We start from the raw sequence: 14243 nt of genomic DNA, 5'->3' as shown, positions 1-14243 counted from the left end.
ATTAGTAATAAAAGGAAAAAAAAGAAAAAAAGAAAATGGACGTATTATGAAGAGATGCCAGCGATTGGGCCTTGGTAGGTGCTGATGGGCCCACTAACTCAAAAGGGCTTTCTTTAATCGTATTATGCAAGTGGGCCATCAATGAAAGGGAGACTAAAGGTTTTTTGTTTTTTAATGTTAATTCGGGATGTCCAGACTTTATTCCGACTAATTTCAGGGGCTCTGTGAACCCTCCCGGCGGTACACGGAGCATGTAATCATGCTCGATTAATCCCCGGTAGCTCCGTGATAGGGAGACTTAAGTTGTGCATATCATAATCACTCTTACAATAATAATAAAGAAGAAAAGTTGAGGGAAGAACTCGATGACTCGAAGTTCTCTGTTCCCTAGATGGTTCCTGATATCGATAAGTCGCGGCGAACATTGGTTATAGAATTCGATCAGCGTCAATTCTCCTACATGTGGAGACAGTGCAAATTGTTGAGGACAACTAGAAATGTTTGTAGAGAAACCCGATTGCGCGGATTTTGTTGCTCTACTTTTAGGTCATGTACCAATAAAAAGAAGGATGTAATTGAGAGATAAGTGTTTTAAGAATAATGATGTGCGATTACAATCACGTGGGACAAGGATGAGATAAAATTCAACCTTCGACTTATCTGGTAATTCCTGCCACTCCTTGAGCATGATGTAGTATAAGCACCTAGGACAGCATGAACTGCTGAATGACGACAAGGAAAAGAGCATAACGATGAATGAACGATCTCATGCTTAATGTTGCATAACCTCTCGCGACGAGTCATTAATTGAGTAGTATAGACGTATGATGAAGTCCATCGCCCCCACAGAGATGATGTGTCAGATTTTAATTAAAAGTCGGAGAGGGATTTATCTACGGTCCCCAGTGTATCATCGATTTTGTCTATATAAGGCGGGACCCCTGGGATTGATTACAAAAACGTCGGCATTGGATAGAGCATATGAAGGGCAGAGATTGTGAGATCACATCTGAAGTCACGACTGAATGGATGACACGTGTCGCGAATCAGGCCCACCTCCGACAGGCGATTGAATATGAGTTGGCTGATTAGAGTGTTGACTCCGTGGAAAATGATAGATTTAAGGTATATATTTTTATTATTAATGTAATTTAATTTAATTTAATTTAATTTAATTTCATTGATCTCTTCAGCAAAAGTCAAACCTCAGCAAGTCCCGCGTTCACTTGGGAGAGGGTTCTGAACCTGCCAGAGCTTTAATGGCGGGGTTTTATTAAGGGCAACTGTCCTCTTTTTCTCTTGCGGCTTATCGGTGTTGTTGGATTAAGCCTATTGCATCTCACCACCGCGACGTGTTACAAGACCTTTCTAGTCGGTCTGAGGGACACATCGAATGCTATACTTCCTGTGCACGAGAGAACGACAATCGGAACCGAACTTTATTGAGGATTATAAATGACCGTACTGCCTTTGCCATACATAAGGGGAACATGATGCTGATCGATTATCGACTTCTTCCCCTCTGGCCTTGGAATTGGGGTATGTTCTCGAATATGGCCATGATTTTATTTGCACTAGAATGAAAGCCACCTGTCATTCTCTTCAATTCGAAGGATGAAAGGCGTAAAATGAAGATGGGGATCCAAAAGATGGATTACGACCCATATGAATTTGTTCAAGCGATTCAACGCTTGTTTCATTTAAGTAAGGTTTTGGATTCGAGTCATTGTGAATGTAGAAAATTCATATTGAGAAAACTTTATCCCTTAGTAGACCGATCTTACTCGACTGCATTAGTTGGGATCCAATTAGATTTTCGGATACCAGGGTTCACATCGGAAAAGATGGATTACGGCCTATAACCTAATGGGCCTAAAGCAGGCCCAACTGGGGTCCGTCTTAAAGATCGATCCTGGGCCATAGGAAGGCCCAAAAAAGTCTTCTCGATATTGAGAGGAAGGCAAAGAAACAATTTCTCTTTGTAGATTATAATGTGTAATCTCTGTAGTATAGTAATGTACAAAAGTCCTCAACAATCCTAAGCTTTTCTATTAACTCGGTCCGGCAAAACACTTGAAAGCCCTGGTAAGGAAATCAGCATCGAAGGAAACAGCAGAAAGTCCGAACCTGTTTGACAAGAGGTGGTCTAAAGCACTTAGGACTCGAAACTCTCTTGCAAGAACCGGTAGAGTTCTTCAGCGACAACACTCGGGTACTCTTCCTGCGGCAATAGAGCGCCCTTAACCTCTATGAACTTGGTGACCCCTCTGGCTCCCCGGAGAGCCTCCATCTCCGCCTTGGACCTCTTTGGTGCCCCTTCAGAGGACACGACTATAACCGGGAATTTTCCCTCCAGGCCTGCAAAGAGGCCAAGGAACTCCTCCCGGGACTTCACAGGGTCTAGGAGGCCTGTCAGGAAAGCCGCAGGGACATAGCGAGCCCCTGTCCGTTTTGTCAGGGCGTACCGGCTCTTGACAATGCTCGGGGTCACGTTTTCTGGGTCAGAGTAGACATGGGATTTGTACTGGGATTGGATCGACTTCTCATTGCTCACCAGCATGTTGTACATCATCCACCCAACAGCAGGAGCCCTCATTGTTCCACGAAGCAGCCCGTATCTGAAAAGTAACCCGACCTTTCATATGTCAGTGGCCAATGATACAATTCTTGACAGAAATCTCATGAATTCCATAAAGCTGTCAAAACTTCATTGTTCAGAAGACTCCTCTCTATAATAAGTGTAAGAAGTTTCCTTTATAACCATTTGTCAGGACTACTGGTTGTTTCATTTCAAACGTTGTTATCAGAGGAGCAGCATCTATCGACCATTTTGATTGTCCTGGTGTGAAGAAATTCTTAAGTACTAGATTATGCTACGAGTCCTCCAATACAAAGAAGATTCCGTATTGGTGAAATCAATGACAAGGTTCAATTAGCCTTGAAGACGAAATAAAATGTTGACTTCTAAAATCCAGTCCATAAAGTGGAAGACATCATACCTCGTTTCCATATTGGAATCTCTACCAAACACAATGGGAAGAGGACCTGCCCAGGTGGGAGCAACAGCAGCAAATGCTCTAGGCTTCACCAATCCCTTCTTTGCAGCACGAGCTAAGATCGTAGCCGCATGCCCCCCTCCGAAAACCACCAAATCATCTGCACTCAATTAAATAGGATCAAGCATTGGTCTCTTCGAGAGTTGCCTATATCCATAATAGAATGTAAAAGCAGAGATCTGGACCAAGCATCATGTCATCATTGCAGCACGAGATACACAATCAAGCATCTAATAGAGAAGACATTTGAGCTATAGCATGTAACAACGCCAAATTACTTCTATCGCCATAGCATTGTTCATTTTGCAAAACGAATGGAACTTTAGACGGTTTGATTTTGAAAGCAGGAGAGTGACCTCTGCAGAAAAACAGAACCATTGAGTAATCTCAGCAAGAAAAATGCCTTACTCACCCGAATTCCTTAGAGGGCTATCAGGTGAATTTACGAAGTCGACCAGGAACTTCTCCATCACATTCGCATCATAGTCCATCTTCGGCCTATCGGAGTAACCCAGACCAGGCCAATCCACAATAGTGGCTTGCCAGTTGACTTTACTGTCCCGTTTGACTATGTCTCGAGCCACTGATCTCCACTCCTCCACGGTACTCACATCAGATATGGTGGGTATCATAAGGATGGTCTTAGAAGGATCTGCTCCTCCATCCTTTTCGTGCTCTTCATAGTGAATATTGATAAAATTGTCCATGTACCTCCACCGCCAGTTATTCGTCTGCGTGATATTAGCCGCAAGACTGAGAAGGCTAAAATGTGGAATAAGCACAAGACAAATCTATACGTTATAAAGGCTACAGAACTTCGATTCAAATGCAGGGAATGATCCAATTTCTCGTGAAATCATGCCACTGCCGTTACAACCCGACATTCGGGAAAGCTTCCCATGACCACCCAAACTAAGGCAGAAAAAGTGATGTTCGTTTCCTCTGATTCAAGAAAATTCAAGGACAAAAGCCTTGCAATTCTGCAAATTTCCTGTTGGTTACCAACTCCACTCTTCCAAATTGCTTCATTTCTTATTCTATTCAAACTCTATCACAATCAAGCCCGAATCAGACAACGTGCGCAAGAAATTAATGCAAAAAAAAAAAGAGAGATAAAAATTCAATCTTTGTCGCAGTCCTCCTTCTGGGCAATTCTTGAAAGGGCAGAAAACTAAAGAAGCGAACCTTCAATGGAGTGGAAGATTTCTCAGGGACAGAGACGGCGGAGTAGTCTAATGAAGCTGAGAAGGCCCTGACGGAAACGGGCCTGATGGAGAAAGAAGCTCTGTGGGTCCTGCCCGAAAGAGCGTACAGAGACGGAGAAGACGAAGACAGGAAGAATGCTGCAGCGGACGCCATGACGGAGCTTCAGCAGAGGAGAGAGCTCGGGCAACGGCAATGGAAGTAGAGCCACCCGAGCAAGTTCAACTCAACAGCCTGGCTGGAGCAGTTAGGCAAGGGAAGGGAAAAATATCGAGCAATTCTATCTCTGAGCCATATATTTATTAATTCTCATAAATTCATAATTATTGACTTTTCATTTCCTTCCATTTCTTCCAAATTTTTTTGAATTATTTTAATTATTCGATGGTATCCTCGTCGGACATCGGCTTACTTTGGCAACGAAGTGGTTCGGATTTCCGTAAAATTCTCTGGTTCACAGCATACGTCGTGATTATAAGTCGTACATGAAAATCGAGCTATTTGAAATAGTACTCAACACTTGCCCAATGCAGAAGTTCGAGGTGCGGTGTCATTTTTGAACTGTTCGTTGTCGGAAAAGTTATGGTTTTTCATCTTCCAACCATGAGTCCTATATGTCCGATCGATAGATTAAACATGGAACCTGAAGTTCTCGTGACAGAAGAAAGCAATGACAAAGAAACGGGAAGACATATGAAGATTCTCCGCGATCACTCTTTAACCGCACCTCGTGGCCACAAATCTTTCACCTTATGGCATGAGAAGTCAGCAATTTGAAACAATATTGATCACTCATTCACCCAATGCTGGAGTCCGGTGTTGTAGAAAATGATGACAAAGAAACGGGAAGAAAAAAGGTGAAACTCCATGGAGAATCGAGTTCCTTCATGATCGATGGGAGAACTGCACGCGAGCTTTTCTGAGGAAGAAGCAACTCTCTTATTGCCCACTTTCTGTAAAACAGAACAGCATTTGCTTCCTGGTATCATCAGTATTTGGTCCTCCTGCCAAGACTTGTGGGCAGTGGATGCAAGGATATTCCTTGCTTCCTGGTATCATCAGTATATTTGGATATGATTGATGGATCATCACTGGAACTTCCTTTTGCGATTGATATTGCATTAAGGGAGTAGCAGGGCCTTCTGTCCCAAATCTTCTTCCACCACTCAACGCGAGTCGTGACTTGCTTGGTGAGTTATGATATTGGACAAAGGAGCGCTTCTTTTAGAGCTTCGGTCAGTCGATATTAAGTAGATATGATTAAGGCAACCAACTATGCGCTGATAAAGAGGCAAACATAACCTTCTTTTAACTAATTTCCGCCATTTTTCGACAACTAATCAAATCCAGTTACCCATAATAAATAGTGTTTCCTTGCTTGCTCACAACCAAAGTCTTTATCTGTTTTTTCATTGGAAATGCTCAGTTATTCAACTTCATTTTCACGTCATCAATTCGTTGCAGAAGATATTGGACATCATTTTTCACAAGCATAGAAAGTAAACCGAAGAAATACAACCACAAGGAACCAGTGCGACATCCCGCATTCCAGTTTTTATTCTCAAGCAGTGAAAGCCATTATGACGCGATCACGTCATGCCGAAGAAGACCGGAGTGCGTTCTCTCTGAGATACCGGAGAAGACCCACAACCTTCTCATGAGGAGGAATCAACTCTTGCACCACAGGATGCTCAATGAGGGACTTGACCCAGGATGACACGAGCGGATACTTCTCCTGGTCTATGAATCTCACGCCGAGAACTTCTTCTTGAACCTTATGTGGACCGAAGATCGTACACATGATGATGTCCAGGAGTCCCATGCTCTCTCCATTTACGCCTGGGGATCCTCCCGGTAAGCAGCCCTTGATCCCTTCTTCCAACAGCTTCAGTTTCTCGTGGACTTGCTCGATGGCTCTCACTTGTGCTTCCCCTTCGGTTTTCACCACTAGAGACACGGCCTCGAACATCTGCAATAGAAACGATTGAAACCTTTAACATCTTCAAACAGATAAAAAGCTACAAAGTCCACAAGAGAGAAGCTTACTACTGGTAAAAGTAGGGGAATCTGCACTAACCTGCCGCTGCAGAAAGTCAGCCCAGAACCGAACTTTGGCTCTTTCATATGGATCGTCCGGCAGCAGCCGAGGACTGTGCTTCCATGTCTCGTCAATGTACTCGAGGATCACGAGTGATTCTGCAACGGGCTTCCCGTTGTGGACCAGGACAGGAATCTTCTTGTGGACAGGGTTGTATTGGAGCAGCAAGGAGCTCTTGTTCGTTAGATCTTCTTCTACATATTCATATTCGATCCCCTTCACTTTCAGCGCGAGTTCGACCCTTTTGTTGTACGGGCTCGCCCACATCCCATGGAGGGTCACTTGGTCTTTTTCTGCCATTTCCAAATATATATCGCAGCTCTCTCTCGCTGTTACTCGAAGATTAGATGAAATTCATCGGCTTCATGGCCCTTGATTTATAGACTACCAGATGCAGATTTAACAAATTGGTGTCTACTCTTGACTTGCTCGACAAGGATCTGGTGGGAAAGTTCCTCTTTGCAACCCAATAGTCAAAGTCAATGGGTTCTCTGTATAGAAGATAAGATAAACTACTGAACTTGGGCTCTGGGTGCGAAGGTTCCTTTTTGCAATCCTTTTTAAGGTGATTGCACCATAGAGCTTCCCCTGCGATGGAGAAGCCGACTTTTCACTGAAGTGAAGTTTGTGAGGATTCAAACTTTTTGGCTCGATATTGGAACTGTGTGACTTAAACGGTTGAATCGCTTCAAGTCAAAGCTCCATTATATTACTTCAATGGATAGATCTACTTCGTTATGCCCCTCTGGGGTCGCGACTTGTAGCTGCCCGATTCGAATGATAATTCATGGCTCGCTCGGCATTGGACTTAAGAGCGCTGAGTATTGGTTAAACACTAACCCGATGATTGAAGTTTGACCTGTCAGGTTCAATGCAGACACGAAGCTCAGTTCATTTCTTGCTGCTAAAGAAAGGCGAGATCGACCATAACGGGGACATTTATGGATTTCTTCAATCTTGCTGAAACCTGAAACCTTGCAGTAAAAGTATGCAAACGATTGATCATTTCATTTGTCAATTGCTGAGGAAATTCATTACAAATATATAATTAATTCTTTTACCAAGTGATTTCTTTTATGAATATTTGTATTTTCAATTTGCATCATATATGTTTTCATAAGTAAATTGTATCTTTTTGTAAACTTCATACTAATGATTTTCATGTTGTATAAAAATATGAAAATAGTTTTTTTTTTTCATTTTTAAATCATAAAAACTAAAATATTAAATATATTACACAATACTTCTTCATGAGTATATTATCGATGTTACGTATATATATACATATACTTAATTGTTCCAATTATATTATAAAAACAAAAGGCTTATTTAACAAATTTAGCTAATATATTTTTAGTTATCATCATGGTAGAAAAGTTATAAGATCTTTTATTTGAAACATTTTTTTGAAACAAATTCAAATTAATTAAAATATTCAGAATATAAAATGAATTAGTTGTATTAAAATATTTAATGCGTAATAAATGTACCAATTATCTTTTACTCTATATATATATTTTGATTTGCGGATAGAAGTTTCTTAACTCTAAATATTATTTATATATAAAAAAGTGCATGATATTTCAGTAGTATAAAAAGTTGAATAAAAAAATTATAGATTTTTTTAATTCCATATTATAAATATATACACTATTTTTTTTGCTAACAATGATAAAAAATAATTAATAAACTAGTCGTTAAACCTGTGTTGCGTGATGTTCTCATTGCTGTAAATCTTTATATATACGTACAAGAGTATTGCAACTGTGAAGTCTGTTGGATGAGAGAATTTTAATTGTTTAACGTATCTTTAGGGCTTTTGTTTATTTAAACTTGAATAAATTGGTACTTGAATCCGTGAAGTCTTATTCATGACCTATAAGAAGAGTATAAAAGTAGTAAAAGGGAGAGATTAAACTTATAAAAGTAATAATCATTATTCATAATTTCTTGCATTTAGTAAGAATAGCATTTACATGTTGACAGTTTTGAGCTTAAATATTTCAATATCATGGAACAATCGCAATTAGTAATAATAATCATTATTTATAATTTTGTTTTCCTTTTGTTTGTTCAAAGAGAGAAACGGGAAGCGAATTGGAGGATATTGATTCCTGTGGGTCAAGCTTTCTTATGAGTGAGGCTATGTTTATGGGGGCAATGAGAAGTCAAGTAACAGAGAGGTGAGGGTTGAAAAATTGGAACTACCTCATTCATTCTCCTTCTTCGCTTCACCATTATATATTATATAGGTAGTTTCTAACTGTTTTACTATTTAATTCATTTAATTTAAGAATTTTACTTGCTTTTTCTACAAATGCACTAATTCTCCTTTACTTATGCGTACTAACATTTTCTCGTCAGATGCACTAGTGTTTGATGGAGTTTATTTTGCTCAAATACGTTTTAAAATATTAATAAAATTAACATACTCCAATTAAAAGATTTTATATTGTGATATAGTTATATTTTGAGAACTCAAATAATGAGTGAAATATACATATGTGAGAAAAATATAATTAATTCTTTTACCAAATGATTTCTTTTATGAATATTTGCACGTTCAATTTGTATAATTAGTTCTATATTTTATGTGTTTGTCACAAATTCAAAGTCATATACAATTTCATCGACTCTATTAATTCATATCATTAAGGGGCCATTTATTTTAATGCAAAGTTCGAACTTTACATTGTCATGTTTGAATTTTACATAGTATTTTACGGCGTTTGTTTGTAGAGATTATAAAAGTTAACAATTGTAATCATTTACTCGAGTTAGAACTTTACAGCCATAGTCGTAAAGACTTTGCATTCAAAACACGTGAAATTGTTAGATTCAATGGAGATTATGATTGTGGGATCTACAATAATCTCTATAAAAGTAAATCATATATTATATTATTACCCACATTTCTTGTAATCTAATATAATTTACCAAACACAACAATTTCACATTTCAACTCTTAACCCAGAAAAAAATTCCATAGTTAAATTTTCCCTCCAATCTTCACATTCCCTATATATAACAGTACTCGAACCAAACGCCCCTTAAATGTACTAATTCTCATTTACTCATGCATACTAACAGTCTCCCGTCCGATCCATGAGTGTTTGATGTTTATTTTGCTCAAATACATGTTAAAAGATTATCAAAATTAATAAATTCTAATTGAAAGATTTGTGTTATGATATAATTGTATCTTGAGAATTCAAAAAATGAGTGAAATATCAAATGTGATAAAAATATAATTAATTCTTTTACCAAGCGATTTCTTTTATGAATATTTGCACTTTCAATTTGTATATTAGTTATATATCATATGTGTTTGTCCACAAATGAAATCAATAAACGGTTTTATTGACTTTATTAATTCACATCGTTAAATGCATGAATTCTCCTTTACTTAGGTATACTAACATTTTCTCTGTGTTTTTTATGGTGTTTATTTTCTAAAAAAGATATGCTTTTAAATATTATCAAAATCAACAAATTCTAATTGAAAGATTTTACGTGATGATATAATCGTATTTTGAAAACTTAAATAATGAACAAAATATACAAATGTGAGAAAATTATAATAAATTTTTTTACTAAGTGATTTCTTTTATAAATAACTTTATGATTAATGTGTTCAATTAGTTATATATTATATGTGTGTCCACAAATTCAAATTAATAGACAATTTCTTCGACTTCGTTAATTCATATCATTAAATGCATCGATTCTCTTTTACAAGCATACTAACTTTTTCTTGTCTGGCATATGGTTGTTTGATGGTATTTATTACGCTAAAATATGCTTTGAAATATTATAAAAATGAACAAATTCTAATTTATATTATTTTATAATCGTATTCTGGGAACTCAAATAATGAATGAAACATACAAATGTGAGAAAAATATAATTAATTCTTTTACCATGTGATTTTTTTTAGAATATTTGTATTTTCAATTTGTATAATTAATTATACTTTATATGTGTTTGACCACTAATTCAAATTAATATACGATTTTATCAACTTTATTAATTCACAACATGAAACGTACTAATTCTCATTTACTTAAGTATAATAACGTTTTCTCGTCCGACTCAAGGGCGTTTGATGGTGTTCATTTTGTTCAAATATGTGTTATACTATCATCAAAATTAATAAATTCTAATTGAAAGATTTTATGTTATGATATACTCATTTTTTGGGAACTCAAATGATGGATGAAATATACAAATGTGAGAAAAATAAAATTAATTATTTTGCCAAGTGATTTCTTTTATGGATATTTGTATTTTCAATATGAATAATTAATTATATATTGTATGTGTATGTCCACAAATTCAAATTAATATACAATTTCATCCACACTATCAATTCACATCGTCAAATGCACCGGTTCTTCTTTACTTATGCATATTAACGTTTTCTCGTCTGATTAAAGGGTGTTTGATAGTGTTTATATTGCTCAAATATGTGTTAAATATTATTAAAATTAATAAATTCTAATTGAAATATTTTATTTTATAATATAATCGTATTTTGGGAACTCAAATAATGAATGATATATGCAAATGTGAGAAAAATACAATTAATTCTTTTACCAAGTGATTTCTTTTATGAGTATTTGTACTTTAAATTTGTATAATTAGTTATATATTGTATGTGCTTTTTCACAAATTCAAATCAGTATACAATCAGCTCTATTAATTCACATCATTCAATGCATCAATTCTCATTTACTTAGGCATACTTTTGATAGTGTTTATTTTGCTCAAATATGTGTTGAAATATTATCAGAATTAACAAATTCTAATTGAAAGATGATTTTATGTTATGATATAATCGTATTTTTGGAACTCAAATAATGAACGGAATAAATAAATGTGAGAAAAATATAATTAGTTCTTTTTACCAAGTGATTTCTTGTACAAATATTTGTATTTTCAATTTGTTTAATTAGTTATATATTATATGTGTGTATACAAATTCAAATTAATATATAACTTCATCGGCTATCAATTCCCATCGTTAAATGTACTAAATTCTCCTTTACTTACGTATACTAACAATTTCTCGTCCGACGCATGGGTGTTTGATGATATTTACTTTGCTCAAATATATGTGTTAAAATATAATCAAAAATAACAAATTCTACTTAAAACATTTTATGTTGTAACACAATCATATTTCGGGAACTCAAATAATGAATTAAATACACAATGTGTCTCCTAATGTAGATCTTCAACTTCTCGTTGCCCTGAAGGATGTGGAACATACTGAAAAATATAATTTCTTATTGGGGATGCCGGTTTAGCCCACCTTGACAAGTCGCTCGACTTATTGGCAAGCAATAAACTTAATATAGGCCATATAAATTGCATTAAACTTAATATAGGCCGTATAAATAGCATTAAACTTAATATAGGCCGTGTAAATTGCATTATTAAGGTACTCATCCTAGCTTAGCTTGTGTGCCTCTTACTTGTGCTTTGACTAGAATGTATGTCGACAAATATCCTACGCTGACAACATCTCTTTTGCGCTCCGCCAACAAGTGGAGCGAATTGTAAAGGCTAAATCGATGCTCCCAATCTTTAACAAATAAAATATTTTCCATCCATGCATCTACTTAGTTGTCAAATCGAGTTAATAGTAAATCAAAAGACTATTGAAATAAACATCAACCCAGAGAACTGTGTCAGCGTGTTGTTTCGATAGGGAATATGAGTGCTCTTATGCACGAGAGAATACGTGACATCTTCGAGAGCAAATGAATTGGCCCATATTTTGAGTTTCCATTTGTCATTCCACGCGACTTTTGTACCATTAACTCTTTAGGTCTCGGCAAGTTCTACTAGGTGAAGGCACCGTGTAGCTCAGCTCCCGTGTCAAATTTAGTCTTGCAAGCATGGATGGTGAGTATAACGTTCCAAAAAATCTAGGGATGAGTTTTAACTCCACTCCGTTCCAACTCTAAATAATTATATTTATTTGGCGTTGTAATGATTGTGTTGTTGAATTATGAGAAAAAGTAAGGAATAGTTGAGAGAAAGTAATGATTGTGTTATTAAATTGTGAAAAAAGTAATGAATAGTTGATGAAATTTAGTATTAAAAATTGAATTGAATGGTTAAAAAATTGAAGAAAAAGGGAAAAGTAATAATTGTATTATTGAATAGAAGATAAATGGAGTTAAGTGGAGTAGAGTTAAAAAAAAAAACTCTAAGCCAAATATAGCATAAATAATTTACGAGTTGGAACAACTACAAGTGAGACCCGTTGCTGTTTTCATTTAATGCAATAGGTTTAACAACTCGGTTCTTGAAGCCACTACTCTTAAAATGTTTGAGCTATCTTTAGACAACAACACGAACGTGCTCATTATATGTTTCGATCATGTCAGTGAAAAGAAAAACTTAGAGCAACACACTTCAAAGAAAAATTTAGATTTCATGACCAGGCGTATGAATTAATTACTCGCTTGCTAGTATTTACTGAGTGAAAATTCCTTCTATAATTTATTCAGTATACTAATGACTAGAGAGACTAGCGCAGTATGGTCAGTAATCGTCGTGAAAGCGCTCTCGTTGCTCCGGGGGTTGAGAATTTACCTCAACTCATCTCAAGATCCGAGGAATGACCCCAATCAAAGGTATGTTATGGATGTCTTAATTTAACATATAGATAAATAACCGAGATCCGCTTATTCGAATCCATACTTATTTTTGAGGTGTTTATTTTGATCGTAGAGTCAAACTTTTCGACCAGAAATCAAGGCCTCCGGTAGTGCTGACGGGGTGCTAGAGTGGTGGAAAGTGTTAGGGGAGATCGACAATAGTAAACATGATCAAGAGATAGTCCAAAGGCTGGCATCAGGCATTTCAATTACCACGATGAAAAAGAGAAACCTTAGGTACAACCACGACGTGATCTTTCCCTTGGCAGAGGGGTGGGGCAAAACAATCCATACATTCCACATGCCATTCAAAGAGGTCACAATCACGTCGAGCCACTACGCCGCCTTAATTGGACCCATGGTTCTGTCCCGCCCAAATCCTCCCCCAAGAAACGATCGGCTTGACGATACTATGGATGAGATGGAAAAGTGGGCGAGATTCCAATTCGATAACACAAATGAGCTAGACCACAAGTACATTAGGAGACACATCGTATGAGGTAGTCTCGCTAATCATGTACAATAAGAAAGCACGAGCTGCCATAATAGTGCGCTCCTGTGTGTTGATGGCTCAACGATTCAAGAGGAGAACGAGATGCTTGTCGCGCTTCCTGACTCTCTAATGTATGGAGTGTCTGCTGGAGTTACCTAATTGAAACATAGCTTCATATGACACGCTACGTCACACGACACTCTTTGAACTTTGAATTTTGTAGTAGTCATGCTCGCATCATCAAACGGAAGCAAGTTAAGCCATGCATAGTATGCAATTCCTCAAACTCGAGCTGTCATTGTTAAAGACGCTGAAATGCCAACCGACTGGGTACTGATTTGCATCTTCAGCTAGGTCACGGAAAAAATGTATTGGGAAAGATTTGCAAGCAGCATGCCCAAACCTTGACTTTCAACAGTATGCACAATTTGCATCGTGCACATGATGATGTCCAGGAGTCCCATGCTCTCTCCAACAATTTGCATGGTGCACGCAGCCTTTGATTTTGATCCCTTCTTCCAACAGCTTCAGTTTCTGGCGATGGTTCTCTGTCGTACTTCGCCATCAGTTTCACCTCTAAAAACATGGCCTCAAGCATCTGCAATCAAAAAGATCGAAAGCATTAACATTCATCGACACTTCAAAGATCATCATTCCCCTGTCGAGTCTTCAGATCTCTAAGAACAGCTACCAAGTCAGAGTCAATGCTAAGCACACACCCC

General features: G+C 37.1%; 2 protein-coding genes across 2 annotated transcripts; both read right to left on the bottom strand.

The window, feature by feature from the left end:
- Nucleotides 1-1956: 1956 nt before the first annotated feature.
- Nucleotides 1957-4534, bottom strand: LOC116215253. Its single transcript, XM_031550890.1, has 4 exons — nucleotides 4242-4534; nucleotides 3469-3787; nucleotides 3000-3156; nucleotides 1957-2618 (listed from the first exon to the last, which is right to left on the bottom strand). The coding sequence occupies exons 1-4, from the start codon at nucleotides 4413-4415 to the stop codon at nucleotides 2156-2158; spliced, it is 1113 nt and encodes a 370-aa protein (XP_031406750.1). The 5' UTR covers nucleotides 4416-4534; the 3' UTR covers nucleotides 1957-2155.
- Nucleotides 4535-5641: 1107 nt separating this feature from the next.
- LOC116215254 (glutathione S-transferase U9-like) lies at nucleotides 5642-6722 on the bottom strand. Its single transcript, XM_031550892.1, has 2 exons — nucleotides 6337-6722; nucleotides 5642-6228 (listed from the first exon to the last, which is right to left on the bottom strand). The coding sequence occupies exons 1-2, from the start codon at nucleotides 6655-6657 to the stop codon at nucleotides 5854-5856; spliced, it is 696 nt and encodes a 231-aa protein (XP_031406752.1). The 5' UTR covers nucleotides 6658-6722; the 3' UTR covers nucleotides 5642-5853.
- Between the last annotated feature and the right edge of the window lie 7521 nt (nucleotides 6723-14243).

The sequence above is a fragment of the Punica granatum genome, chromosome 7 (genome assembly GCF_007655135.1).
Source record: "Punica granatum isolate Tunisia-2019 chromosome 7, ASM765513v2, whole genome shotgun sequence".
NCBI classification, from domain to species: domain Eukaryota; kingdom Viridiplantae; phylum Streptophyta; class Magnoliopsida; order Myrtales; family Lythraceae; genus Punica; species Punica granatum.
The sequence above is the reverse complement of the archived record's forward strand: the minus strand, read 5'-3'. Positions and strand labels throughout refer to the sequence as shown.

What these genes read in the sequence shown, in the direction of transcription:
- LOC116215253 (XM_031550890.1), bottom strand. Translation starts at nt 4,415, where the DNA reads ATGGCGTCCGCTGCAGCATTCTTCCTGTCTTCGTCTTCTCCGTCTCTG. An exon ending in TAGCCCTCTAAGGAATTCGG is followed by an intron (nt 3,157 to 3,468) that starts GTGAGTAAGGCA and finishes AATTGAGTGCAG; the next exon opens with ATGATTTGGTGGTTTTCGGA. An exon ending in GATTCCAATATGGAAACGAG is followed by an intron (nt 2,619 to 2,999) that starts GTATGATGTCTT and finishes GTTACTTTTCAG; the next exon opens with ATACGGGCTGCTTCGTGGAA.
- LOC116215254 (XM_031550892.1), bottom strand. Translation starts at nt 6,657, where the DNA reads ATGGCAGAAAAAGACCAAGTGACCCTCCATGGGATGTGGGCGAGCCCG. An exon ending in CTGACTTTCTGCAGCGGCAG is followed by an intron (nt 6,229 to 6,336) that starts GTTAGTGCAGAT and finishes TTTCTATTGCAG; the next exon opens with ATGTTCGAGGCCGTGTCTCT.